Source organism: Poromitra crassiceps (genome assembly GCF_964638095.1).
Source record: "Poromitra crassiceps genome assembly, chromosome: 1".
NCBI classification, from domain to species: domain Eukaryota; kingdom Metazoa; phylum Chordata; class Actinopteri; order Beryciformes; family Melamphaidae; genus Poromitra; species Poromitra crassiceps.
The window spans coordinates 101,791,771-101,818,038 of NC_139623.1; the positions used below are offsets into that span (position 1 = coordinate 101,791,771).

At 42.8% G+C, this 26,268-nt stretch overlaps 1 protein-coding gene across 1 annotated transcript in view; it reads left to right on the forward strand.

Annotated features, from left to right (window-relative positions):
- The window catches only part of LOC310776356 (unconventional myosin-XVIIIa-like), a gene marked incomplete at both ends in the record, with an annotated part of 121,333 nt that overhangs the window by 72,663 nt on the left and 22,402 nt on the right, over positions 1–26,268 (forward strand). Inside the window, 18 exons of the mRNA XM_083636552.1 lie at positions 767–926; positions 1,035–1,221; positions 2,190–2,415; positions 2,653–2,762; positions 3,810–3,875; positions 5,439–5,567; positions 13,615–13,758; positions 13,946–14,035; positions 15,321–15,440; positions 15,816–15,933; positions 17,391–17,518; positions 17,748–17,902; positions 21,722–21,845; positions 22,501–22,701; positions 23,108–23,218; positions 24,585–24,689; positions 24,850–24,996; positions 25,521–25,634. Of these exons, the coding sequence (XP_083492678.1) occupies positions 767–926; positions 1,035–1,221; positions 2,190–2,415; positions 2,653–2,762; positions 3,810–3,875; positions 5,439–5,567; positions 13,615–13,758; positions 13,946–14,035; positions 15,321–15,440; positions 15,816–15,933; positions 17,391–17,518; positions 17,748–17,902; positions 21,722–21,845; positions 22,501–22,701; positions 23,108–23,218; positions 24,585–24,689; positions 24,850–24,996; positions 25,521–25,634 (2,435 nt within the window). The remainder of the gene's footprint in view (positions 1–766; positions 927–1,034; positions 1,222–2,189; positions 2,416–2,652; positions 2,763–3,809; positions 3,876–5,438; positions 5,568–13,614; positions 13,759–13,945; positions 14,036–15,320; positions 15,441–15,815; positions 15,934–17,390; positions 17,519–17,747; positions 17,903–21,721; positions 21,846–22,500; positions 22,702–23,107; positions 23,219–24,584; positions 24,690–24,849; positions 24,997–25,520; positions 25,635–26,268) is intronic.

Consider the following 26,268-nt stretch of genomic DNA (forward strand, 5'->3'; position numbering starts at 1 on the left):
TAAGTTGTAACATTAAATATTTGTGTATTTTGTATAATCCATCAGAGCAGCACTATTCCCTAGTCTCTGTTTCACATTACAGTATACAGTATATTACTACTGTATATCTACAGTGTACAGTATATCTATATTGCTCCAGCAAAAAAGTTATTTACTGTAGGTTAAAAGCAAGATAAAGGGAAGTATCATGGAGAATGAGCCTTGTATATTGCTAGTAGATCTTAGACAAAACACTCACTGAAGGATAACACCAGGATTATAGAATAGTCATAGAAATCCTTATACTGAAACTTGCCAAGGTTACAGCCGAGGGTCTATTACAATCCCCCTAAAATAACTCAATAGGGTTCTGGAGTAATAATAAAGGGCAGATTGTCCTCTTGCCCTCCAAAAAGACAACCCAAAGCCTCTTATTCATATGTTTTTATATAGGCCAGATCTGTCGTATTGTCTGCTGTACCATGCTGGAGGCAGACTGGTGCTTTGTTTATGACAGTGTACGAAAACAGTATGAGTAAAGTTCATGTTGGTTTGTGACAGACTAAACTACACATACACACACTACTGATCAGGACAAGCTGAATCAGCACATTTCATGCTCCTTTCATAAAGACTGTCTATAAACATTTCCCTAAACTCATCTGGGTGGCGATGACAGTCTTATTCTCTCTTTGTCGATGCAGAGAAGTTAGGGTATGTGTGCTTGCTGTCCTGTTCATCAACCACCAGGGAATCTTACCACTCCCCTCTCTTCTATTGACATCAGGTCACACCTTCCTCCTGAAGAGCGAGCGGGCTCATCACTTCTTGCTGGGCCACAGTCACGGGACTGACTGGGTGGAGTACGACGCCCGCGGGTGGCTGAACCACGCCAAGCAGAACCCTGCCTCCACCAATGCTGCCACCCTCCTGCACGACTCCCAGAAGTAAGCTTCAAATTTGCACAAGGATTATATTTTGTAGTGGATTATCTCTTGAAATATGACTTTAGTGGATTATTATTACGGTGCTTCAGGCCAATCTACCTCTTCCAGGAAGAACATCAGCTCTCTGTTCATGAGCCGTGCGGGCGGAGCCACTGTCCTGTCCGGCTCCATCGCTGGCCTGGAGGGCGTCTCGCAGTTGTCCCTGCGACGGGCCACTAGCATGAGGAAGACCTTCACTACGGGGGTGGCTGCTATCAAGAAGAAGTCGCTGTGTATCCAGATCAAACTTCAAGTGGTGAGAGGAGAGGCTGGGACAGCGTCTGGTGTTTGGAGCAAGGACTGGGGCCTAGAACTGGAACGATGGCCAAGGCTAGCAATGGAACTGGGATTAGGGCTAATGTTACAGTTTGGATAGGAAGATGCGGCTGCTGGGATTAGGGCTAATGTTACAGTTTGGATAGGAAGATGCGGCTGCTGGGATTAGGGTTAATGTTACAGTTTGGATAGGATGATGGGGCTGCTGAGATTAGGGTTAATGTTACAGTTTGGATAGGAAGATGGGGCTGCTGAGATTAGGGTTAATGTTACAGTTTGGATAGGAAGATGGGGCTGCTGAGATTAGGGTTAATGTTACAGTTTGGATAGGAAGATGGGGCTGCTGGGATTAGGGCTAATGTTACAGTTTGGATAGGATGATGGGGCTGCTGGGATTAGGGTTAATGTTACAGTTTGGATAGGATGATGGGGCTGCTGGGATTAGGGTTAATGTTACAGTTTGGATAGGAAGATGGGGCTGCTGAGATTAGGGTTAATGTTACAGTTTGGATAGGAAGATGGGGCTGCTGAGATTAGGGTTAATGTTACAGTTTGGATAGGAAGATGGGGCTGCTGAGATTAGGGTTAATGTTACAGTTTGGATAGGAAGATGGGGCTGCTGAGATTAGGGTTAATGTTACAGTAACCATGTTACAGTGAAACAAGGGCCAGGGCTAAACCGTGCTCTCACAGTGTTATTGACTCTTTTAAAAGGCTTGACAATGGCCTCATGCAGAATTAAGATATTAGATTTAACCCTCTCGCTAAGAATTCTTATTCAATGTACTATTTTTAGATATGCATGTCAGAGACAGATCATTTGCATATTGTGATTAAAGAGTTTCAGTCGGCGATTATATTTGGATATGTCATGAGTGGATGATGTTGCTTTGTTGTTCCCATGTTTCTACCTACATAGAGTCATTAACCCACTTCTGTCTCGTCCAGGACGCTTTGCTTGACATGGTGAGGAGGTCCAGGATTCACTTTGTTCACTGCATGCTGCCTAAGGCCGATGCCCTCAAGGCTCTGAGTGGGTCCTTGTTCAAAGGAGGTGAGGGCGAGGCTGGCGGGGAGAGCGGAGATTCGGGCTTGATGCAGCTCGACGCGGCTTTGCTCCGCGCTCAGCTCCGAGGCTCCAAGCTGCTCGACGCGCTCCGGATCTACAGGCAGGGTGAGGGTATTGCTGCCGATTTAACTGTCACCACTTAAGTCCCACTGCTGCTGATTCAACCGTCTTGCATTTTCAAGACGGTATAGAAATATAGATCCCCTGTACTCGAGCCTAATTAGAAGTGTGGATTGAGCTAAAAAAAGATGTGAGTTTATTTCATTATTTTCCTACTGTCAGCACAGTGCCACAACGATCTACGAAAAATATAATGTTGTTATTCAATATTGTCCTTCACAGGCTACCCCGATCACATGGTGTTCTCTGAGTTTCGCCGACGTTTTGATGTGCTGGCACCGCACCTCACCAAGAAGCATGGAAGGAATTACATAGTGAAGGACGAGAAGAGAGTGAGTCAATCAGAGAGAGAGGGAGCTAAATCTCCAGCTCTGCCAGTAGCAAAGTACAGTGAAGATGAACAGCTTCATCTCATCCCCTCCTGATTTGTCAGCAGCCACTGACAGAGAAATACGGCTTAATTGATCAGAGGCATTGTAATGACCTAATCAACTTAACCTCAGCTGCACCATGCCTGTTACCAATGTAGATCGATACTCAGCAGAAAAGGCCTGCTAATTGCATTGAGCTTTGAGGCTGAATACCCTCCTACTATATACGGAAAATGACACAGCCTAATGGGTCTAGTGTTTTGTGAAATGCAACCTTCGCAGGGTGCGTGAATGCTCTGCTTGGAGGTTAACTATCAAAGAGGGAGCGTTGTCCAGTGGACCACTGCGAGAGAAGGCCCTGTTGGAGTGCAGTGGAGAGAGAAACCGTACACAAGCTTGTTTTTAGAGAGGGATGAGAGAGAGTGAAAGAATGGGGTTAAGGGAGAGAAAAGCTCTTTTCCCCTGTGTCGCTGTATTGGGGCTGAGTTTCTGTGGAAACGCTGGCAAACAAAAGCCCCTCAGTGCTCGTGGCTAACCTCTTCTGCTGTAATCTAGATGGGGTCTTTCAGGCTGGAGGCTCAAGTGGAGAGAGGAGGCCGGGACAAACATACACCTATGTGCAGGCTGGTAGGCTGGCCGACAGCGTACCTCTTCATAGGCTGTATGTATGCAAGGCCAGGTGGAATAAGCCAGGCGCAGGTGGATTCTTGAGGACAAGTTGTCTAATTGGTTTGAGATCTGGAGAGACAAACTCTCCCGGTGCTTAGCGTCTTTCAGAAGGAAGTACAGCAGGGAATGGATTTGAGGGAAGAGGGAGAGACTGTGAGGATGGCAAGATGGGGACTCTGTGGACTACTGAACCGATCCAGTGTCAGTAGAAGGTCCCCGTGGATCCGAACGTTGAAAGACTAAGCTTGTGTGTGTGTGTGTTTGTTTGTGTGTGTGTGCATGCGCGTTTGTGTGTGTGTGTGTGCGTGTGTGTACGTACACATATGTGTATTTATCCAGGCCGTGGAAGAGCTATTGGAGTCCTTGGATTTGGAGAAGAGCAGCTACCACATGGGTCTGAGTAGGGTGAGTACTGCCACCATGTCGCAAACATTAGACAAACTTAACATAACCAAATAAACACTTGCAACCTTTGTCCGTTTAGCGGTGTCAAAGTAGTATACACAGAGCTACATACTGCTGTTTTTGTCCGAGCATCTTTCAAAAAGTTTTTCAAACACCTTGTGTCGGGGAGTGGCTCGTGTCCTTCATTGCATCTGTCCCTCCTTGACAAATGTTTGTCATTCTGTTTTGGAGAGTTGCCAGTGTTTTAGAGAAGAGAGGCATGTCTCTTCCTGCCCCACGTTGTGGGGGCCATCATCATCTCTCCTTTGTATTCATGTCATTAGAGCACATTCTTGCAAGTGATGGTCCTCTGTGTTGTTCTCCACCACGGCAGTTGTAAAGTAATCACAGTAAACACTGCTTGGCACACTGAGGTCTGCTGTAATCCCATCAGCTGGAAAGTGGCCATCAGCCAAGAAGAAACTCAAAGGAAACAACAATGTGCAAAACAATGGATCTCTGCTCACAGACTGGTGCAGTCAGTGCATTGGGCCCTATTAAAACACAAGAAATGAAGATGATTTGGAGGCAGCTGTACATGGCGCAGAGCAGAGTTGGGAGAGTGTGAAATGGGCTCAGAAGTAGACTAGCGCAAAGTCGGCCATTCACAAAGCATTCCAGTGGCGTCTTAGCAACCTCTGTCTCACTAGCATGCCAATTACACCAGCCTCGGATATTCGCATGGCAGTGGAATCACAGCTCCTGATAGGATAAACTGCTAGGATAGCCTAGACTAGACTAGACACGTGTCTAAAAATAGCGTGACTATGTCCTTGATTTTCACAGTATGTTCATCTTGAGGAATGCAAAGTTTCTTTTGAAGTGCTAAGTAGGTAAAGTAAAGGCAAAATACATAGGCATTATTTAATGATCTTTTTCATCACTGTCTGTAGGAGCTTCTCTTTCACACCCCAAGCGATTTAAAACATCATATCCATTCATCATGAAATACATTACTCCTCCCCACTGGTTTGCAGATTCCCCTAGTTAAAGCTGTGCTGTCGGACTCGGTTCCAGCTCCTGCCCTGTTAACGGATCACATATGGGTTTGGACATTTACAAAGCACTGGGACATGGGCGGAGAGACCTTGGGTGGAGACAGTTCTGCCACCATCATCATCCATCCCTTTTAGTATCTTGCTGCCGTATCTGGAAGGGCTTAACGGTACCTAATCCTTGTGAGGTGTGGACACGCCGTAACCAGATCTGCTTTCTATTGGCTGTTTAACCGTGTTTTACCTTTTGCCCCAGATTAGAAGCTGACAACGCAGATTGTCTGAGATAATAACTTAATCACACCTTTCTCACTTAGATAAGACTCACTTGTCCACGGATTACACTGTTCCTTATTGATTTACTGCTTCAGCGCATTCATTTACTTTTTAACACAGTTGTGTCCTATTTTTTTCCGTTGTGCTTAATACCTCTGAATCCCGTTTTTCCCTAGTTAGAACAAGCATGACATGATTTCTGACTCATTTTCTCATGAGTGAAGTTGGTGTTAATTGTGTGTGTTTGTTTTAGTTGTTCTTCAGAGCTGGCACCTTGGCCAAGCTGGAGGAGCAGCGGGATGAACAGACCAGGCGTAATCTAACCCTGTTCCAAGCTGCATGTAGCGGTTACCTGGCACGGCAAGCCTTCAAGAAGAGGAAGGTAGGCAAGGCTTCACACACCGATAAGAACGGCTTGACCTGAAGTCGTCGATTTTGCGAATGGGAAGAAGTGAACTCAAACACAGGAAAAAGGATATACCGTATTTCTCTGAATATCAGACTAAATCTAAATAGACATCTCAATCATCACTCAAATCGAATGAGAGGAAATCCACTTGATTTATTTTGATGCGTTAGGTGGCGCTGTTGACGGCGCTCACCAATTGTCTGGGAGCCAAGACTATATTATAAACTAGGTGAAGAATGTGAGTTTCAGCGGCCTTGTTGCCTAGGAGTCCACCAGGTCAGGAGTGGACGGCTGGTTGTCCAGAGCTAATTTTAGTGCCTGTTTGCTCTGCTCTTGGAGTAGAGATAAACTCACTCTGCTGTAAATCTTCAACTAATTACAGATGCGCTCTCTAAATCTATCAGCCTAACCCCCCCCCCGCCCCGCTCCACCACCCTGATCCATCCAATCAGCATTCCCACAGGGATTTGATGGTGACATGTCCCATTCTGTCACCGTCTCATCGATCAGCTCCTTTAAAGGCAGACCTATCATACATACCGCTGACTCACACCCCTCTGCTCCACCCCCCCATCCATTTCCCTCAGCGTGTGATGGGTCCATCTCTCTGGACCTCATACATGTCCTGTCGTGATATACGGAGGCCCGCTCCCCCTCTCCTCTCTGTGATTACTATTTAAGTGAACGTGCGGCTGGAGCTGGGTAGCGATGAAGCAGCAGAAACAGAATCACCCTGCAAAGTTACTGCTCTGCTCCCAGTATGACATGCTGTTAGTGGATGGACATCTTGTTCACTTGTATATTATGGCAGTAAATCCATTAAAATGCTTGCTGTCTCATACATTTATATTAAATATTGTCTTGTTTCTTTTAGTATTACCGTAGATTTCCAGTTTCCTTTCTGCTACTAATGTTTACATTGTGTGATTTTGAGATTTGCCTTTTCATCCTATGACAGTATAAGCAGGTTTTTGAGTAATACTGTAGATGTTAGTTGAAAAGAGAAACCTGAGAACGGCCAATCGATTCCCTTTATTTAGTTCAAAGGTGGTTATTCACCCAGCGAGGCAGGCTAAGAGCCCGCTGCTTCATAATCTGTTGGAACTAGAGAGGAATCAGCAGTGAGGAACCATGCAAGATCGCTAGGCACGTGTACTCTTACAAAACCCATTAGCAAAGGGGCAATTCCTTCCCCTGTTTCCTCCCCTGCAAATGTATCTATAATGGAAAGATTCACTTTATTTGATCTTGTAATCATTGCTTCTGAAATACAACTCTGGTTGACGAGGTAAGATGTAGTACGCAATTATGAATGTGAAGAGAGCTACCAGAGCACACGGCTAACCTAGGTTAGAAACATGGAAGGTTTTTCCAATATATTATTTATTATTATATAATTTATTCAGAGAGCACAAAACATTTGATTGCTGGGGAGAGGCTACACAGCAGTCTGAATGGATTTGTTTATGTGGTGGTTCTGCTGCAGTGTAGCCCATGGATACTAACACAGATGCTCCTCTATGGCTCTCTAGTCTTGCAAAACTTTGCAAAACGTATTTATTTATTTATTTATTTATTTATTTATTTATTTATTTATTTATTTATTTATTTATTTATTTATTTATTTATTTATTTAGTGTGTGTGTGTGGGGGGGGGGCAGAAGCTTGTAAATGACTTGTAAGGATATACCTTGCATCCAGCTGGGGATGCCAGTGGGTCAACGTGTCACAGAGTCTGGTTTTGCAGTCTATGTTTAGGACCAGGAAACAGGGAGCCCTTTATTATTAGCACAAAAAGCCCCAACAGGGTGAATCAAGACCCCAACATAAAGCCATCACTTGCTGCACATTATTCAACTTGTCTGAGCAGGGTGGATCTCTGTATGAAGCATCCAGTCTGAGCAGGGTGGATCTCTGTATGAAACATCCAGTCTGAGCAGGGTGGATCTCTGTATGAAACATCCAGTCTGAGCAGGGTGGATCTCTGTATGAAACATCCAGTCTGAGCAGGGTGGATCTCTGTATGAAATATCATGTCTGAGCAGGGTGGATCTCTGTATGAAACATCATGTCTGAGCAGGGTGGATCTCTGTATGAAACATCCAATCTGAGCAGGGTGGATCTCTGTATGAAGCATCCAGTCTGAGCAGGGTGGATCTCTGTATGAAACATCCAATCTGAGCAGGGTGGATCTCTGTATGAAGCATCCAGTCTGAGCAGGGTGGATCTCTGTATGAAATATCCAGTCTTAGCAGGGTGGATCTCTGTATGAAACATCCAGTCTGAGCAGGGTGGATCTCTGTATGAAGCATCCAGTCTGAGCAGGGTGGATCTCTGTATGAAACATCCAGTCTGAGCAGGGTGGATCTCTGTATGAAACATCATGTCTGAGCAGGGTGGATCTCTGTATGAAACATCATGTCTGAGCAGGGTGGATCTCTGTATGAAACATCATGTCTGAGCAGGGTGGATCTCTGTATGAAGCATCCAGTCTGAGCAGGGTGGATCTCTGTATGAAGCATCCAGTCTGAGCAGGGTGGATCTCTGTAATACTCGGGATCAGTTGTGCTAAAGCCTTGCAGACACTTGCTGCTTGATGTATGTGGCTGTGACATCAGAGTCACAAAGTCCTGTTGATTGATATTCACTGGCATGATAACCTTGTGAAACTTTGCCAAACCTACAATATGACATTACATATCAAAACAACAATTTCACTTTTTTTGCCCCCCCCCCCCCCCCCCCCTTCAACCATCTTGTGCCTAAGCGGAAACCCTGACATTTTGAAAGTGTTATTTTTCCACAGCAGGCATTTGCCACATTGGGAGTTTTCTCCTTCAACTGCCCTAGTACGAATGGCTTTTTAGCATTGCTATCTATTTGCATTGAAATACATGTAAAGCTGCAAGCTTACTGTACAAGCCAGCTTTTGCCTAGCAATGACCATTCATTTGAACCAACAATGGAAAATTTAACAAATTTAACACGAGAGGGAGGGGGTTGTGGGCACATTTACCACTGGTACAGGGTTGTGGCACGAGGCGAAGCCGAGTGCTATAAACCCTGTACCAGTGGTAAATGTGCCCACAACCCCCGACCTCGAGTGTTAAATTTGTTTTCTACAACAGCTACCAAATAATATAAAAAATACACAATTGTAACATCCAATTCATTTATTTATAATCATTACTGGTTTCAGAATACATTTATCCTTCCGCCACAGAATATAGTTCCATACACAAGATCAATGATTGCACTAAACATTTAGTTGCCTTTGAGCCAAAAAACAACTAACCTATTCCTTAACGGGATTCACAGTTATTGATACATTGCCTGTAAAAGTACAGTTATTTAAACAGTTATCTAAAGCAGCCCATTTTGGTGGTGGTGTGTTGATATCTGGTGACGGCAGAGGGCGTTTGTTTGTTTGACAGTCCCAGGTTCGGGGTCCGGGCGCTAGTCCGACCTCCCGCTAGTCCGACCTCCCGCTAGTCCGAACTCGTGACAACTCAAGCTCAGCCAGTTCTCTCTCCCCAATTTCACCATGTCGTTCTTTGTTCACTTCACCTTCATCTTCATCTAACCACTGCTCAAAACTCAATCCACCCAGTAAATCAAACGTTACTACGAAATCGGACATTTCCTTGTGTTAGAGATCGGCCATTTCCTTGTTGAAGATTTGCAGACTGACAGGCTAACAGTGGGCGGAGTCAGCACAGGGAACGGAGTCAGCATCAGGGAGCGGAGTGATACTGCGGTTGGAGCCGAACTGTAGATTGTTGGCGTATTTACCACTGTTGCTAGCCAATCAGAATCCAGTATTCACTCATGCCGTTGTAGAAGTTAAGATATACTTAACACAAGCGATACAATGGAAACAAGCAAATAGTAAATATGTTCCCCACCAGTGATGGAGTTCCACCCCTGGGTCAGTCCCATTCATTGTCAATGGCACCCCCTAGCAGCACAAAGTCAACGTTACAGTGTGAGTAACTAACTCACTAACTCACTAACTCACTAACTAACGGACGGACAGAGACTGAGCCATAGTCGTCCCCCCCCCCCCCCCCATTTTGGTGGGGGACAATGATATTTATTTGAAACAAGCATTCCCATATCCCCAATATTGTTTATAAAAAACAGAATATGACTGATTGATGAAAAGACACTAAAACATTGGGCTAAACAGGCGTAAATAGCCAATTTTATTTTTTTGGGGAAAATATCAAACACGTATTTGATTTTAAGGTGTACACCAAAAGACAACCTCATCCTGCAATGAAATATGTTTGATAAGTTTGATAGGATTAAAAAACAAAACATTTCCCTTCACTTTCCATAACAACTCGGTTCTGACAGAACCTGCAGAGGCGCCGTGAGCCGATGTTTAAGGGGACAGCGTACGCTATTTCATGATCATCTTATGATTTTGGTATAGTGCTAACTGAGAGAGATGTAATTAATAATAACAACAATAGAAGTTGAAGAAAAGGCACCGTGAGGCTATAGAGAGGGGTGGGGTCCTTTTAAATGTGACAAATACACATCTTTTAGATAGAATCCACACACCTCACAAAGTGATTGTGTGTGAATGAGAGTATTATAATAAAATGTTTTATTACATTCAATTACATAATTACCTAATTATTTTCTAGGGCTTTCTTACCATACTGATTTTCCATGATATCCTTCATACTTTTGCCACTAACAGCCCTTCCCATTAACAATGCCGCTGCCTGCTACAGCCAACAGGCTTTTCCGCGCTGGCCCTATGCTAGGTTTCGACCTAGCCTTGTTTGTCTTGTTTACTGTGTGAGATGCATGCATTTCTTGGCTACCTTTATAGGACCAGGCTAACTTTAATACCAAAGACTATAATTCTTGGAGATCAATCTTATACCAGGATAGAAATGTCCCTATCAACAAGTCACTACGTAGTAGTGATGATGATGATGATGATGTTAGCCAGGCAAGATGAGCAGATGTGATCCTGATAAAGCCCTACAAATAATCAGAGCCACTGTCCATGAGCAAGGCATTAATGCTGCCACCACTTCTAATTTGACAATTGAGGGAATACTAGTAGGAACTGAGTAGATCAGCATAAAGAGCTTGGCCCATAGTGGGACCAGGTGGTGGAGGTGGCACTGCCCCTGCAATTAAATAGCTCTCGAATGTATACTACAATTTACGGGCAGTGGTGGCCCAATGGTTAGAGAAGCGAGCTTGTGACCGGAAGGTCGTCGGTTCAATCCCCAGGACCAGCAGGATAAATCTGGGTGGGGAAAGTGAAAAGGCAGCGCTTGCACCTCCCTCATTACCACCACTGAGGTGCCCTTGAGCAAGGCCCTTAACCCCAACTGCTCCAGTGGAGCTGATCAGTGGCCAGCAGATCAGACTGTGGTTGTACTGGTCAGCTTCCAGGTATGAATGTGTGTGTGAATGTGAACAGGGCACTCCTGGAAAAGAGAGCATTGCTCTCAGTGAGACTCCCCCTGTATAAATAAAGGTAAAAAAATAAAAATAAAAAAATAACTACATACTCACATACATATACATACACGCGCGCGCGCGCACGCACACACACACACACACACACACACACACACACACACACACACACACACACACACACACACACACACACATCTGTAACCCTTTGTTCACACCTGGCGCTTAACAGAAGCAGAGCTGAAGCTAAAGCCTTGCTGAAGTTGAGCTCACGCTTAACTCGTCACACAAGAAGCACTCTCTTTTCCTCAGCACCTCGCTCGGCTTGCCTTGACCCCGCCCACAACTTCTATTGACTTCATGCCTGGCAGCTTCACGCTTCATGCTTGGAAAGTAGGACTGAATCCTGAACAATCGCTTCAGTGTGGCTTGAGCGTGGCTTGAGCAAGGCATGCATGCGGCTGGTGTGAACAGCCTCGCCTGTTAACAAGGACGCCGAACTGAAACTTGTGGGTTCAGCGTAGGTTGAGCGTTGCTTCGGCGTAAGGTGTGAACGTGGGATAGCCCTTATGTATCTTGCCCTTATGTGTGTTGAGACACATGGTGAAGTATGTACAGTATATCATGTCATTGTCTTAATCTTGGCTCAGAATCCTAATTCACATCGCACTCCCTTACAGTTGTCATACCCTCTCAATGTGATATGAATACCATTTGTTTATCCACTGTGTTCAGGTAGTCTAATCTTTTGTTTGTTTTATTCCATTAGGGGCAAAATATGACAAATGAGCCCTGTTTAAATCTTCTGTGGGAGATTTGCTGCATTTCACTGCATGCTAAGGCTTTCACTGTGTGACGAATCCTAATTGGTCATAGAGACTCAGACTACCTTCAGGGCAAAATGTACCTGATGCTGAGAATTGTTTTGGTCTAATTGGGTTTGCCCATAATCTGCTGCTGCTAGAGATGCTCATGCCTAAGCAGCATGGAAATCGTGTAACACTTGGAATTAGCTGCCAACATGTTTGATTTAATTAATCAAAAATTAGCTTCCAGCCTTGGAACATGCTCTGTAGAAACTCTCCAGAGAAGGCTGGTAAGGCCTGGGTTCACTACTAGTCCATAGACAGGCAATATAACGCAAGAAGCGCAATGTGATTCTTTCCAAATATTGATCATCAGTGGGGGAGATGATGTGTAGATGATTACAGCATTTACATGAGTGAGCATTTCAAACAATTAGATTTTCCTGAATTTTGTTGCTGTGGTTCCATGGACCCAAACCTGTTAATTTATGTTTCAAAGACATTGCAGCCCAGTACCACCTACTGTATGCATTATGCTCCACCTTTCTGCATTCAGTGTCTTTAACAGTCTGGATTCTACTTTTGTGAATCAGTGGTGCATGGTGCAAAGAGCAGTCAACAGTGCATGGGGTGTGTGTACACTACAGGGTGTGGTTGGTAATCTCGTGGTCAGCAGAGCTGACCTGCTGTTGGAAACAAGGTGGGATTAGATAGGACTACCTGGACAGTATGTGTGGTAGGGGCTGGTGTCGTCATGACCATCGAATCACCTCCTTCCCTCTATGGAGAAAATAGTCAGGAGTGGATCCGCCACAAAAGCTTCTCCCAAGAGGAAACTGATGTCCTTGTGTGAGAGGTGCAGAATCGCCCAAAGCAAATAGCAAATAATAGGGCACCTTAAACAATGAGCTTGGGAGGATAACACATGTGGTTACTTTGCTGTCGGGGCCCTGTAGGAAACAGTTCATTGATATTAGGCAAAGAGCCAAACAGAAGTTGGTGGTCAACTGCAAGGACAGGTTGGCTATAGGAGGGGGCATCCTTCATCACGCCGCACGCAGACAGTTTGTTGGATGACAGCAGCCACATGTGTTTATTGTTAGAATGAATGAAAAATGAGGGCTCTTATTTTTGCCTGCTTGAGGGATTTACATCAGAGTCAAAACATATCCGAAAGGGTTGGTAAGCTTTTGAATAGGATCTGTTCATGTGCATGTCACTTGGTAAAGCCACAAGAATAGCATGGAACACGACTGCGCCATGCACCTTTTGACCTGGTCTGGGCCAGACAAAGTCCTGGTAATCCTTGACACCAAAACTGCACTGCTTGATTGTTACTGACCCATCCCTACTGTACCTTTCTTCCACTTTTCAGAAAAACAAAAAATAAATCTGTTTGCTTGACGAAAATGCAAATTGTCAGTGTAAAGCCTGGCCATCGTTACAAAAATAGAGCCCTCTGTTTTGATACATCACATTTTTTACTCTACATTCATATGTGCTAAAATAACAAGTTATTGTTCCACCTCCACCCTTATGGTTAAATCTTTGTTTTTGGTGCTGTGTTGTTGTTTTTTTCTTGTTTAACCTTAATGTACGGTATGTGTCTTTTGTTTGTCTCAATTGTGTAGCAGTTCTTAACTGTGTTTTGGAAAAACACTATACCAATGAAACTATTATTATAATTATTGCATGACACTACTACAGTAGTACCATCCACTCATTCTGTGTATCTATTTGGGTGTGTGCCTATGTGTGTGTAGCTTCAGGATCGGGCCATCCGTTGCATCCAGAAGAACATCATAAAGAACCGTGGTGTGAAGGGCTGGCCCTGGTGGAAGGTCTTCACCACTGTCCAGCCTCTCATTAAGGTCCAGCTCACTGAGGAACAGATGCGAGGAAAAGACGTGAGCATCCCGTTCTGTCAAATGTAACCCAACCGCACAGATTCCTCTCAGTCAGACAGTCTATAATCCACGTGAAAAAAGCTCTACATACCAATGCAACATAGTTATTATCAATTGTCCTACATTCTTTGAAAAGATTCATATTTCGTATTTTCCCTTTGTAACATTGACATTTTATGTGTTTCAGGAGGAGATTGTGCAACAGAAATCGAAGCTGGAGAAGTTGGAAAAAGAGAGGAATGAGCTGAGACTGAACAATGATCAATTGGAGAGCAGGGTGGGTCTTTTTGCCTGTTGCCATTTTGTAGCATTGTGTGTTATTGTAAGTCGCTTTGGATAAAAGCGTCTGCCAAATGACGTAATGTAATGTTGCTGTTAAAGATTGATGGCTTCTGATTAATCTGATGAGTTGACCCCCGATGTGTATGCAGGAACAATAAATGAAATGGACTAGAATACTCTTAAGCAATCTGAATTCAGATCATTGAGCTCAAAAGAATCCCAAATGGTAACTACAGACATCATTCATGACCAATCAAATCGGCTCTTCTCATTCCCCTTAAAAGTTGTGCATTCTCCGCCATGACGCACTGACAGGTGTCCTCCTTGTTCAGGAGGTGCAGAGTCACAAGGCGTGAATACACAACACCACAAATATGCCATAAAGTTGATCCTTCATTCTTGATCCTTGGTGCTGATGATTCCTTTTATGATGAATTCATGTTTCTGGAGAGCATGAAATCTCTGTCACCATGTCTTCTGTGTGTAATGATGCGCATGACCAGTTGTATATTGCAAGACAATGATTCACACTATAACCAAAATGGGCAAATACAACTTTATAGTAGTAATAATTATGTGCTTCCATCATTTTGTTGGTTGCTTGCAGTTCATTTTACTTATGTGATCAAAAATGTTAACTTTCAGTCAATAATGCTACTACGTAATGCTATTGCCAATACTGTGAGTAAGATAATAGTTCCATTAAACTGCATAAATTAACAATTTACAGTATTAGCTTATTTTGATTATCAAGAGAGGTTTGTGTAAATTGGAGGAGGAAGGTAAAGAAGTTGAGCTAGATTTATAAGGTCCCCACATTGGATCAGGTGTGCAGGACCTTTGTAATTCAATTCAATTCAATTCAATTCAATTGGGGTGCATATTGGGTGCATAATTGCAATTTTGATCCCAAAATTCCACTGTCATGCCCAATTTGTGTTGACATTCCCCTTTAGTGCTCTCCCTGCCTATTTCAACAAAAGTGATGTCTTGGCGAGCCATGAAAACTCCCGAAAGGGAGCGGGCAATAAAAAATTTGCTCACTTCCACTGAAACTGCCAGTTTAGTGGCACAAGGTCACTGTGCTTTATTACGATGGCACCAATATAGGGTCCCTATTTTTCCGTCTTAGTTTTAGTTTACGATAATAACCTTGGTGTGTGTGCGTGTGTGTGTGTGTGCGTGTGTGCGTGCGTGCGTGCGTGTGCGTGTGCGTATGCGTATGTGTGTGTGTGTGTGCGTGTGTGCGTGCGTGCGTGCGTGTGCGTATGTGTGTCCAGATCACTGAGCTGTTGGCAGAGCTGGCTGATGAGAGGAACACTGGTGAGTCAGCATCCCAGCTGCTGGAGACTGAGACTTCAGAGAGACTTCGCCTGGAGAAGGACATGAAGGATTTACAGGCACACGAATACACACCCCCTACACACTATCATCCATTAATACAAAAATCACACCCAGATGTTGAAGTAAGCGGTGCAGGTTTGCAGGTCCAACCCTTCTCCTCCGCCCCCCTCTCCCCTCTCTCTCTCTCTCTCTCTCTCTCTCTCTACGCCTATGTCTCTGTCTGTGCCGACCGGGGAGGCGGGAGAGTGGTCTAGGCTGCAAAGCTACAGATCTCGTTCACCTACCCACATCCCGCCACATCCTGAGGCCTGCGCCGCTTAAAAAGACTATGTTTTGCTTGATATACTTCAAACGTCAATGACATGACATCTGAATGCCTTTGCTCATTTGTTTTGTTTTGTTTTGCTGCTGCGTGAATCTGTGAACTCCAGGCTAAGCTTGATGCCATGAAGAAACAGATGGAATCACAGGAGATGGAGGTGATGGAAGCTCGGCTCATGAAAGCATCAGAGCTCAATGGGGAGATGGACGATGACGACGATGATGCTGGTTAGTTGTAGCCACTAGTCATCATTAGCAGTGCAAAGACATAGTTTTACCCCGGCCCTAAATATGTTACCCCATTCACAGCCTTTTATTAAAGGCTATAATTAATGTAGAATAAGATTTACTTAGTTGTAAATTGCACCCCAGGCAAAGGCCCTTAATACTCTATAAGAATTCTGTAACACTAGGCATCTCGCGTGCTATGCGCGCTTATTCCTAGGCTTCTATCTATCTCTACAGTATCTATCTGTCTATCTCTATACTATCTATCTATCTATCTATCTATCTATCTATCTATCTATCTATCTAACTATCCAATTATGTGCTCTAAATGTACAGAAGAAAATACTTTGAATATGTAACTATTCTCTTTCATAGGAATCACAAACTTGGCCAACAGTGTTTTCAAAGCTTTCTTTTAAAGTGTTGTATTTTCTTGAACCTTGTGTCGCCCTCAGCAGCTGCCTAATGGACAGTCCAGCTCTGGATTCTAGTGGCATAATTGACTGAAGCGCTGTGTTCACACCGACATTATGTGCACAGCTTGAACAATTTCACTTAAACTAATTGCAACTGTGGTTGGTGTTTGACTGGTTCAGCAGGATACATGACAGTAAGACTGTAAGGTCACATCTTGCATAATTGCATTGAGTGTATTTTCAGAATTTGGGATTTCCAGCTAGGGGATGAAGACGCTCGCCCTCAGGCATACACCCTATGCCTATTGCTTTTTGGTCTTTTTCCTGCTGGGAAAGAGAGCTCCCACTGAGACGTTTTTCCTTTGGTGCGTCCCCGCTCCCCTTCACCCACCCTCAGCAGACAAGCCATTACAGGGCATACCAGGATTCTTAGATGAATGAGAAAATAATCGTGGGGATCAGAGCCGGTGGCCCCGCAAGTTGTCATTATGCTATATATATGCTAATGAGCAGCCCTGATGGAGGAGCTGCTGTTGGTATGTGAAGGAGAAATGGACAGCCACTAAAATGATAAGGCTTGGAAATGAAGCTAAACCTGAATGTCTGCCTGGCCACTGTTCCACTTCTGATAGCCTCTGACAGCTCCAGAATGAGGGTCGACTAGGAACTGTGGAGAGTGCCACTTAGACATGTCCTTCTCTAACTACTATAATGGTGTGCTCAGAATTCTTGCCACAGCACAGGTTTATCCAAGATTACAGTTGAAACTTAAAACGGCACTTTGTAGTTTTCCGTCGATTATTATTATTATTTTTACCTCATAAGGTCGGGATTTGATGGAAGAAGTTTTATTTCATGACAGATTATATTAATTCAGCCCTTGAATATGATATGACATGATGAACCGTCTAAGCCAGTACACTCCATAATCCACAGCATCCAGCGTTTCAGAGCCATTGAGCCTCTCCCTCTGTACAGCCTGCTAGTTAAAGGCAGAGGACACCCAAATGTCATTTTGTGAACTGTATGTCTCTCCTCCAGGAGGCGAGTGGCGGCTTAAATACAACCGAGCCATTCGTGAAATGGAGTTCACGAAGAAGAAACTCCAGCAGGAGTTTGAGGACAAGCTGGAGACAGAGCAGCAGAGCAAAAGACATCTTGAGAGAAGGGCAAGGCTCTGTTATATATTCACAGATATTACACCATTCAAGTCTATTTTAGTGTATGGCCACCTCAGATCCACAGCCTATTACTGAAGTAGTTGTATCTGACATGATTTAAGGATGCATGTTGCATGAATGTGATAATATTCATAATACGGTACATTGACTTGTCATGAAAAAAGTAATAAATCTGCATTTATATGTATTCGTGTGTGCATGTGTGTGTACACTGCAGCTGGCTGATTTGCAGACAGATAACGAGGATTTGCAGCGCTCTGTGCAGCAGCTGAAGAAGAAGTGCCAGAGAGTGACAGCAGAGCTGCAGGACACCAAGCTGCACCTGGAGGGCCAACAGAGCCGCAACCATGAGCTGGAGAAGAAACAGAGGAAGTGAGTGCTATCTATCTATCTATCTATCTATCTATCTATCTATCTATCTATAGATAGTATCTTATCTATCTACTGTATCTATCGATCTATCTATAGTATCTTATCTATCTATCTATCTATCTATCTATAGTATCTTATCTATCTATCTATAGTATTTACCGTAATCTATCTAATCTATCTATCTATCTATAGTATCTTATCTATCTATCTATAGTATCTTATCTATCTATCTATAGTATCTTATCTATCTAATCTATCTATCTATAGTATCTTATCTATCTATCTATCTATCTATCTATCTATCTATAGTATCTTATCTACCGGTATCTATCTATCTATCTATCTATAGTATCTTATCTATCTATGTATAGTATCTTATCTATCTAATCTATCGATAGTATCTTATCTATCTATCTATCTATCTATCTATCTATCTATCTATCTATAGTATCTTATCTAATCTATCTATCTATCTATCTATAGTATCTTATCTATCTATCTATCTAGTATCTTATCCTATCTATCTATCTATCTATCTATCTATCTATCTATAGTATCTTATATATCTATCTATCTATCTGTAGTATCTATCTATCTTTCTATCTATAGTATCTTATATATCTATCTATCTATAGTATCTTATATATCTATCTATCTATCTATCTATAGTATCTTATCTATCTAATCTATCTATCTATCTATAGTATCTTATCTATCTATCTATAGTATCTTATCTATCTATCTATCTATAGTATCTTATATATCTATCTATCTATCTATCTATCTATCTGTAGTATCTATCTATCTTTCTATCTATAGTATCTTATCTATCTATCTATCTATAGTATCTTATATATCTATCTATCTATCTATCTATCTATAGTATCTTATCTATCTATCTAGAGTATCTATCTCTCTATCTGCACGGATACTCATTCACTCACACACAATAAAGACAACATATTGGTATTTTCCTCTTGAATGACTTAATGGTGACATGCTGACCCACCCCGGAGAAGAACAAAGTTTTCTTTAATTTGAATAGTGACTGAGATGGTCTGTAATCTGTGGAATTGCATTAGCTGAGAAAAGGAGTCAGACTTGAAGCAGTTGAGAAGCCATCGCCGTGGCAGAATGTGATCTCTCCCCTGTGGCTAATTGAAGATGCTCTGTGGGTAAAATTATTTTCAGCTGCGCTTCAGAGAGAGAAAAAAAGGGAATTACAGCGAGCTGACAGCATGAAACACTTAGCTGTTAAGTTCACCAGCCATAAGTGTTTTCTGCCCCAGACAATTGAAGCAAACATTATGCACATTATTACAACCCAATTGTAAATTGATGGCTAATGAAAGTGGATGAGGCTAAAACAGAAGCAATGCTGCACTGATCTTGGTCTATAGCAGGGGTGCCCAAATTCTTTCCCATGAAGGGCCAAAACTCAATCTGAGCGGAGGGCCGAGGGCCAAAAATAAACGTTGTGGAATTACATTAAAATTTATTGTGTTTTATAGAAAATTAACATTCTAAATCTAAAATAACATTTCAATATAATAATCTACTTTTTATCTGTTTGGTAATTGTAATAATTTGCAATTGGTTATATATATTTAAAAAAACATCTGCATTTGTGGGGAGCTTAAACATTTAATCAGTAAACACCCAATTAAAAACAGTTGTATTTTCCACCTTTGTAATCAAGAGAGAAATTTGACTTAATTCACAACTTGAAAAATCCTCAAGGTACTTTGAAAATCAGCTTTATTGTCCATCTTTTGTAAACGATTTGCCATGACAATTTGCAGGGATGCAATCTCAGGAGTGAGCACAGTATCCGCAGCCACATTCAGACACTGTTTCACAAAGTCACCACATGAAAAAGCTCGTCCACCCTTTGCAATCAGTGCAGATATCTGATAACTTGCCCGAGTTGCATTCTGGATAAAAAATGGGGGGGGGGGGGGAGGGGTGTTCCCCCAAACCCGTGGCGGGCCAAAACAGGGCCCCAAATTGGTCAGCACTGGTCTATAGGATGCAGACAGTCTGATGACTCCTTATAACAACAACAACAATCAACATCAACAACAAACAAAATGCAGCACAGAGTGAAACAAAGTTAGACTGATATCAGGCTGAATTGTCATCTCATTACACTCCATTGCCTCACATAAAAAAGACATAGAACATACATTTTAAAAGAAGTGCAGCAGTGCATAAGTGTGAAGCAAAGTTCAAAAAAAGTTTCATGTCTGTTTCAGCAAAGTCAGAGCTAGTTAAAGGCTAAAGTGAAGAGGTTTTTAGCTTTGTTTTAGCTCAATATTATTTTTTCTTTTTATATATATTTAATATTTTAAAAATATTGAGCTAGCTGGCTTCCCTGATATCTCTCCATAGTGGGTTCCATAGCTTTAGGGCGCAATTGACAAAGGCTGCATCCTCTATTTTCTTTGTGCTGTTGCTGGGAACCTTCAATAAATCAGCAGACAGCAGCGGATGATCACAGTGTTCTTGAAGGCACGTAGTGAACAAGGGAGTCATGTAGCTTGGTCCTAGTCCATTAAGGCCTTTGTACATAAGGAGGAGGACCTTCAAATCCATTCTAAATGTTACAGGAAGCCAGTGTGGAGCTGCTAAAACTGGACTGATTTGCTCTTTCCTCACAAGCTCAAAACCTTCTAAATAACTGTACGTACGTAGTGTTGGTTAGACAGGCTTAATATTTAAATAGCTGTACGTAGTGTTGGTTAGGCAGGCTTAATATTTAAATAACTGTACGTAGTGTTGGTTAGGCAGGCTTAATATTTAAATAACTGTACGTAGTGTTGGTTAGGCAGGCTTAATATTTAAATAGCTGTACGTAGTGTTGGTTAGGCAGGCTTAATATTTAAATAACTGTACGTAGTGTTGGTTAGGCAGGCTTAATATTTAAATAACTGTACGTAGTGTTGGTTAGGCAGGCTTAATATTTAAATAACTGGACGTAGGGTTGGTTAGGCAGGCTTAATATTTAAATAACTAGATGCAGGGTTGGTTAGGCAGGCTTAATATTTAAATAACTAGACGCAGGGTTGGTTAGGCAGGCTTAATATTTAAATAACTGGACGTAATGTTGGTTAGGCAGGCCTAATATTTAAATAACTGGACATAGGATTGGTTAGGCAGGCTTAATATTTAAATAACTGGATGCATGGTTGGTTAGACAGGCTTAATATTTAAATAACTAGACGCAGGGTTGGTTAGGCAGGCTTAATATTTAAATAACGACGTAGGGTTGGTTAGGCAGGCTTAATATTTAAATAACTGGACATAGGATTTGTTAGGCAGGCTTACTATTTCACATTTGTTTCAAGTGATTTATTAATGTGGACAATTATTTCACAACTGATACTTATATCCACACAGTCACTTTGCATCACTTTGCAAGACCATGACAATTCATGATAACAAAGTACTTGCTACAAGGATGATCACATCTCTATGTGTGTATCTACGGCACTTCGGTATTGTATAGTTTCAGTCTATCAAATTCAAACTAAGACTGAAACAATGATACATGCAACAGATTCCCCCAGAGAGAGGTCCAGTTTACTATGATGGACAGTAATTGACCACTACAGTGCCACTGTCTTCTGTAGCATCCACACGCCACTGAGCTGTGTGTGTGTGTGTGTGTGTGTGTGTGTGTGTGTGTGTGTGTGTGTGTGTGTGTGTGTGTGTGTGTGTGTGTGTGTGTGTGTGTGTGTGTGTGTGTGTGTGTGTGTGTGTGTGTGTGTGTGTGTGCGTGCGTGCGTGCGTGCGTGCGTGCGCGCGTGCGCGTTCCAGATTTGACCTGGAACAGAACCAGTCTCAGGCCGAAGTCCAAAGAGAGAGGGTTCTGAGGGAGAAGCTGGCCCGAGAGAGGGACATGATGATTGGTGAGATGTTCAGCCTCCGCCAGCAGCTGCAGGTAGGCTCCACACCCCAGCCTGCTCTAATGTCTTCTCCAGAGACAACGTGTCTGCTCTCTGTCTGACATAACTGGGCTGGTCCAGATGTGTGTTGTAATGTGTCTGTTTCCCCAGGTATGATAACAGTGTATGAAAGCATTGTAAATATGTTGTTGTAAACCTTGTACTTATTTCTTTCTTTTTCTCGGTGCTTCCCCCTTTTTTTTTCTAATTGTATTATGCTATGTATTCTCTCTCTTTTTGTCTCTTATCATGTCATTATCTCATCATTATTATGAACAGTCAACGTCAACAACCACTGACTATGCCTCAAAGTACAAATGATCCATGTCACAGCCTTCACTATTTATACAGATGTTACTTCTTTTAATCTGGCCGCATTGCTGCTAAGCATGATAGTTGTGTACGATTTTGCTGTCATTCGTTTCTTTTCTTTTCGAAAATTGTTTTTAACTCATTGTATGATTGTCTGTTTTTCTATTTTTCTTTTGTTTATCCTATAATGTATAGTGTTTTATTTATTTCATTTTTTTGTGTTATTTTTGTGAGATACTACTGTACTGTACAGTATACAGTAAGCCCTTCCGGCTTTCTTTCCTCACCTGCACAATTTTGTATCTGTGTGAATAAACATAAACATCCCCCGTCCTGCAGGACAAGGACACTGAGCTGTGTGCGGCCAATGTGAAGGTGCAGCAGCTGGAGGCGGAGCTCCAGGACCTCTCCTCCCAGGAGTCCAAGGACGAGGCCTCACTGTCCAAGGTGAAGAAGCAGCTCCGCGACCTGGAGGCCAAGGTGAAGGACCAGGAGGAGGAGCTGGATGAACAGGCTGGAACCATCCAGATGCTGGAGCAGGTACGGCGGGGGTGGAGGTGTGGCCCAGGGGGAGTGATGTGCTCTTTAAGATGTATGGAAGAGCATTTGAATTCTGGTTCAAAAAACACTTTTTATGCCATCTGAGGTTCGTAATTCAACCTCAAATTAAATTGTAGGGGATTCAGTTTGTAAAGGTATTTTTCATTTTCTCAACAAAGAACTTACCTACTATTCTTACATTATATATATTCTTATATGTTTCTATTATATCAGAATTTAGCAGTCATTTTGTAAGAGCACAAATGGTGGATATCTCATTGTCTAATAAACTCAATTTTACGATTTTCTATCTCATTTCCATTTGTGTGTATTTTTTGTGGCCTCCATGTTGTGCTGTGATTTGTTTGGTTGTTATTGTTTGTGTGTGTCCTCATCATGTCCTCAGGCTAAGCTGCGGCTTGAGATGGAGATGGAGAGGCAGCGGCAGACCCACTCTAAAGAGATTGAGAGTAAGGATGAAGAGGTGGAGGAGATCAGGCAGTCCTGCAGTAAGAAGGTAGGCGCTGCTCTCTCTCTCTCATTCCCATGTGTAAGCTGCTTGGCTTTATTTCCTGTGCATAACCTCTCCGTCTTGAACAGGCCTGCTCATGGTTTCTTAAAGACGAGCTGAACCCAAAAACGATTTTTCTTTTCTTTTAGTTCAAATACCTGCGTATTCAGTGCACCTATAATATATGCAAAAAAAAACACAAAAATCAAATTTCTTTAGTTTTCCCACACTTTTTCACATCAAAACTTCATTTTTCAAGATTTCATTCATAACAGTAATCTACAGGTTGCTGACGTCACATAGTACTATCAAATCTCTACCCCATTTCAACCAATCGTATCATGACATGGCAGCTGTCAATCAGTCTTCATTTCAGGAGAATTTTCTCCTCCAAATGAAGGAGAAAATGATGCCTAGTGTCTGTAACCTGGCAGAAAATACAAAATAAAGCAAATTGTAATGTCTAAGAATGCAAAGAAATGTAACTGGCTCGTTAAAATCGCATTCCAGGATAACGTTAGTTAACGTAGTTAAGGCCGAATTCAGACACCGGCCCGGAGATCCAGGCTGGCAGGCTGCACTCTCCGCTCTGCACAACACAAATGCAGCTGGCTGCCTGCTGCTCTAACTCGCATAGCGCCACAACAAACTGAATCCCACTCGATTTGGGGGCGGAACACGCCAGGATTGGCCAAAGCTAAATCCAGTCCCCAGAATTGTCAAATAAAATCATCAACATGTTACTATGGCCTGCCTCTCAACCTGTCATCTCAGACAAGTTATGTTTTCAGTCTGAAACGTGACTCCAACCCACGCGCCACTTGGGTTCCGTTGGATTGATTTAGTCTTTAAGGCAGCACTGACAAACCTGCACTTGTGTTTATAGTGTGTTAAATTATGTTGTACTTTTATTTTTTTTATTTTTTATGGTTTTCATTGTAAACTGAAGTTCTTGTAAAATATATAATTTAAAATAGCAATTTTGGCTGGATTGGTCAATTTTGAGATATAATATTTTGCATGCATTAACCACAGTAGTTTCATAAAATATACATACAATACTAGTTCCCACACTATTTAGTGATTCCTCAGAATGAAAAAGGAAAACATGCTCTGGAGCTTGTACACTTCCACTGAGATTTGTTTTTTTGGATAAGCACATGTGTGCATATTATAACATATTCTTTAATTTGAATATAGTGACTATATCAATAACAACATAAGTAAGCCATAAAGCAAAAAGTGTGTGGCCCTGCATCTGTGTGTCCTGAGCTGTGAGAGCATGCGGCGTGATAGATGGCGTGTTGTGTGTGACTTTGTTTAGCGCTGGTCATCTGTTTGCGCGTCCTGACACTGTTCATGTGTCCCGCAGCTGAAGCAGATGGAAGTCCAGCTGGAGGAGGAGTACGACGACAAGCAGAAAGTCCTGCGTGAGAGGAGAGAGCTGGAGTCCAAACTGCTCAACGCCCAGGACCAGGTACCCCATCACACTGCCTCTGATCACCGTGAGAGGGTTTGAGTGTGCCACTCCTTTTGATTGGAAAGGACTATACGTGTTCTGGGCTTTGAAGCAAGATGGAAAGAAAAGTGGAGTGTGTTTGATCATACCTGCTGAAGTAAAGTGTTTTGTCCTTCAGGTGAGCCTAAGGGATGTAGAGACAGAGAAGAGGCTGAGGAAAGACCTGAAGAGAACCAAAGTGCTGCTGGCTGATGCCCAGATTATGCTGGACCACCTGAAGAGCAACGCCCCCAGCAAGAGGGAGATCTCCCAGCTCAAAAATCAAGTACACCGCTCTATTACACACTATACTTGACCTTGCCACCATATTTGCTAGTGATGTAAATGAAAATGTAACACACGTCACTGACTGGTCCACCTCAATCACTGCAGTAATTTTATCTTCTTTCCAGACCTATCATGCTTATTTCATGATATTTTTAGTCAAATGATCTCACACAAAAAGAAACTTTGTTAAGAAACTTTCTCCAAGACAATTTCACTTTTACCAAGTAAATGTAAGAAAAAAAGAAAATGCAGATTTATTGAAACCGGTAAAATTATAATTAAGCCGATTTCACAAAAAAGCATAACATAAAACTCCTAAGTCTGGATAAGAGATAAAATAACAACTCTTGTCAGTTCTTGTGAACTTAAGAGGATGACAAATCTACACAGGCTAATAAAGCCTCATTCCTTTGCATATTCCTGGTATTTTTGAGCAGACTTTTGGACACCAGCTTGACCCTGGCCTCCTAATGATTTGTCCCTCACCTCCTCCTACCTGTTCGTCCCTTCTGTCTCTCACAGCTGGAGGAGTCAGAGTTCACCTCAGCAGTAGCAGTGAAGGCTCGTAAGGCCATGGAGATTGAGATAGAGGACTTGCACATCCAGATGGAGGATGTGGTCAAAGCCAAGATGTCGGTGAGTCAGAGAAAAAGCGTTCCTCCAGCTACCTAAATTTGTGTGATTTGCCATGTGTCCTGAGTAGGGATGCACCGATATTATCGATCGGCACGTGACCGGAAATGGCCGATTTTCACGTGATCGGCCTCGATCGGTGATCTGCGCCGGTCACTCTAAATAGCCGATTCTGTGAGCCGATTTTCATGTGACATGCGCGCACCCCAAAGCACCGAGACAGGCACCCAGCCACCACACCACACACGCCAGCATACTTTCCTCGTTGTGGAATTTTTTTCACCGTCAGTGAAGTAGACAAAGCTCGCCGTTTGTCACACATGCAAGTCGAAAATAAGCCGTGGAGGTAGAGGTGCGGCCGAGTCCCGCTCGGCTGGAGTCCAGTCTGAGCGGCTCGCTTCACCTCACTGGCCCCTCTCTCTCTGCTCTCTCTCCCCGGGAAGCGGTGCCCCAGCAACCCGCCACCGCGCACAGCCGGCTTGGCGAGGTGAACGTGAGCATTGTGTCCAGTATAACCATTCCCCGACCTGCCTTCTCCATTCCACATCAGTGCTGCTGCCTCAGCCTGTCAGTCATGTTGTAACGTGGATACAGGAGAGACTATTTGTTTCATATTGCAAATAGAACGACGGACATA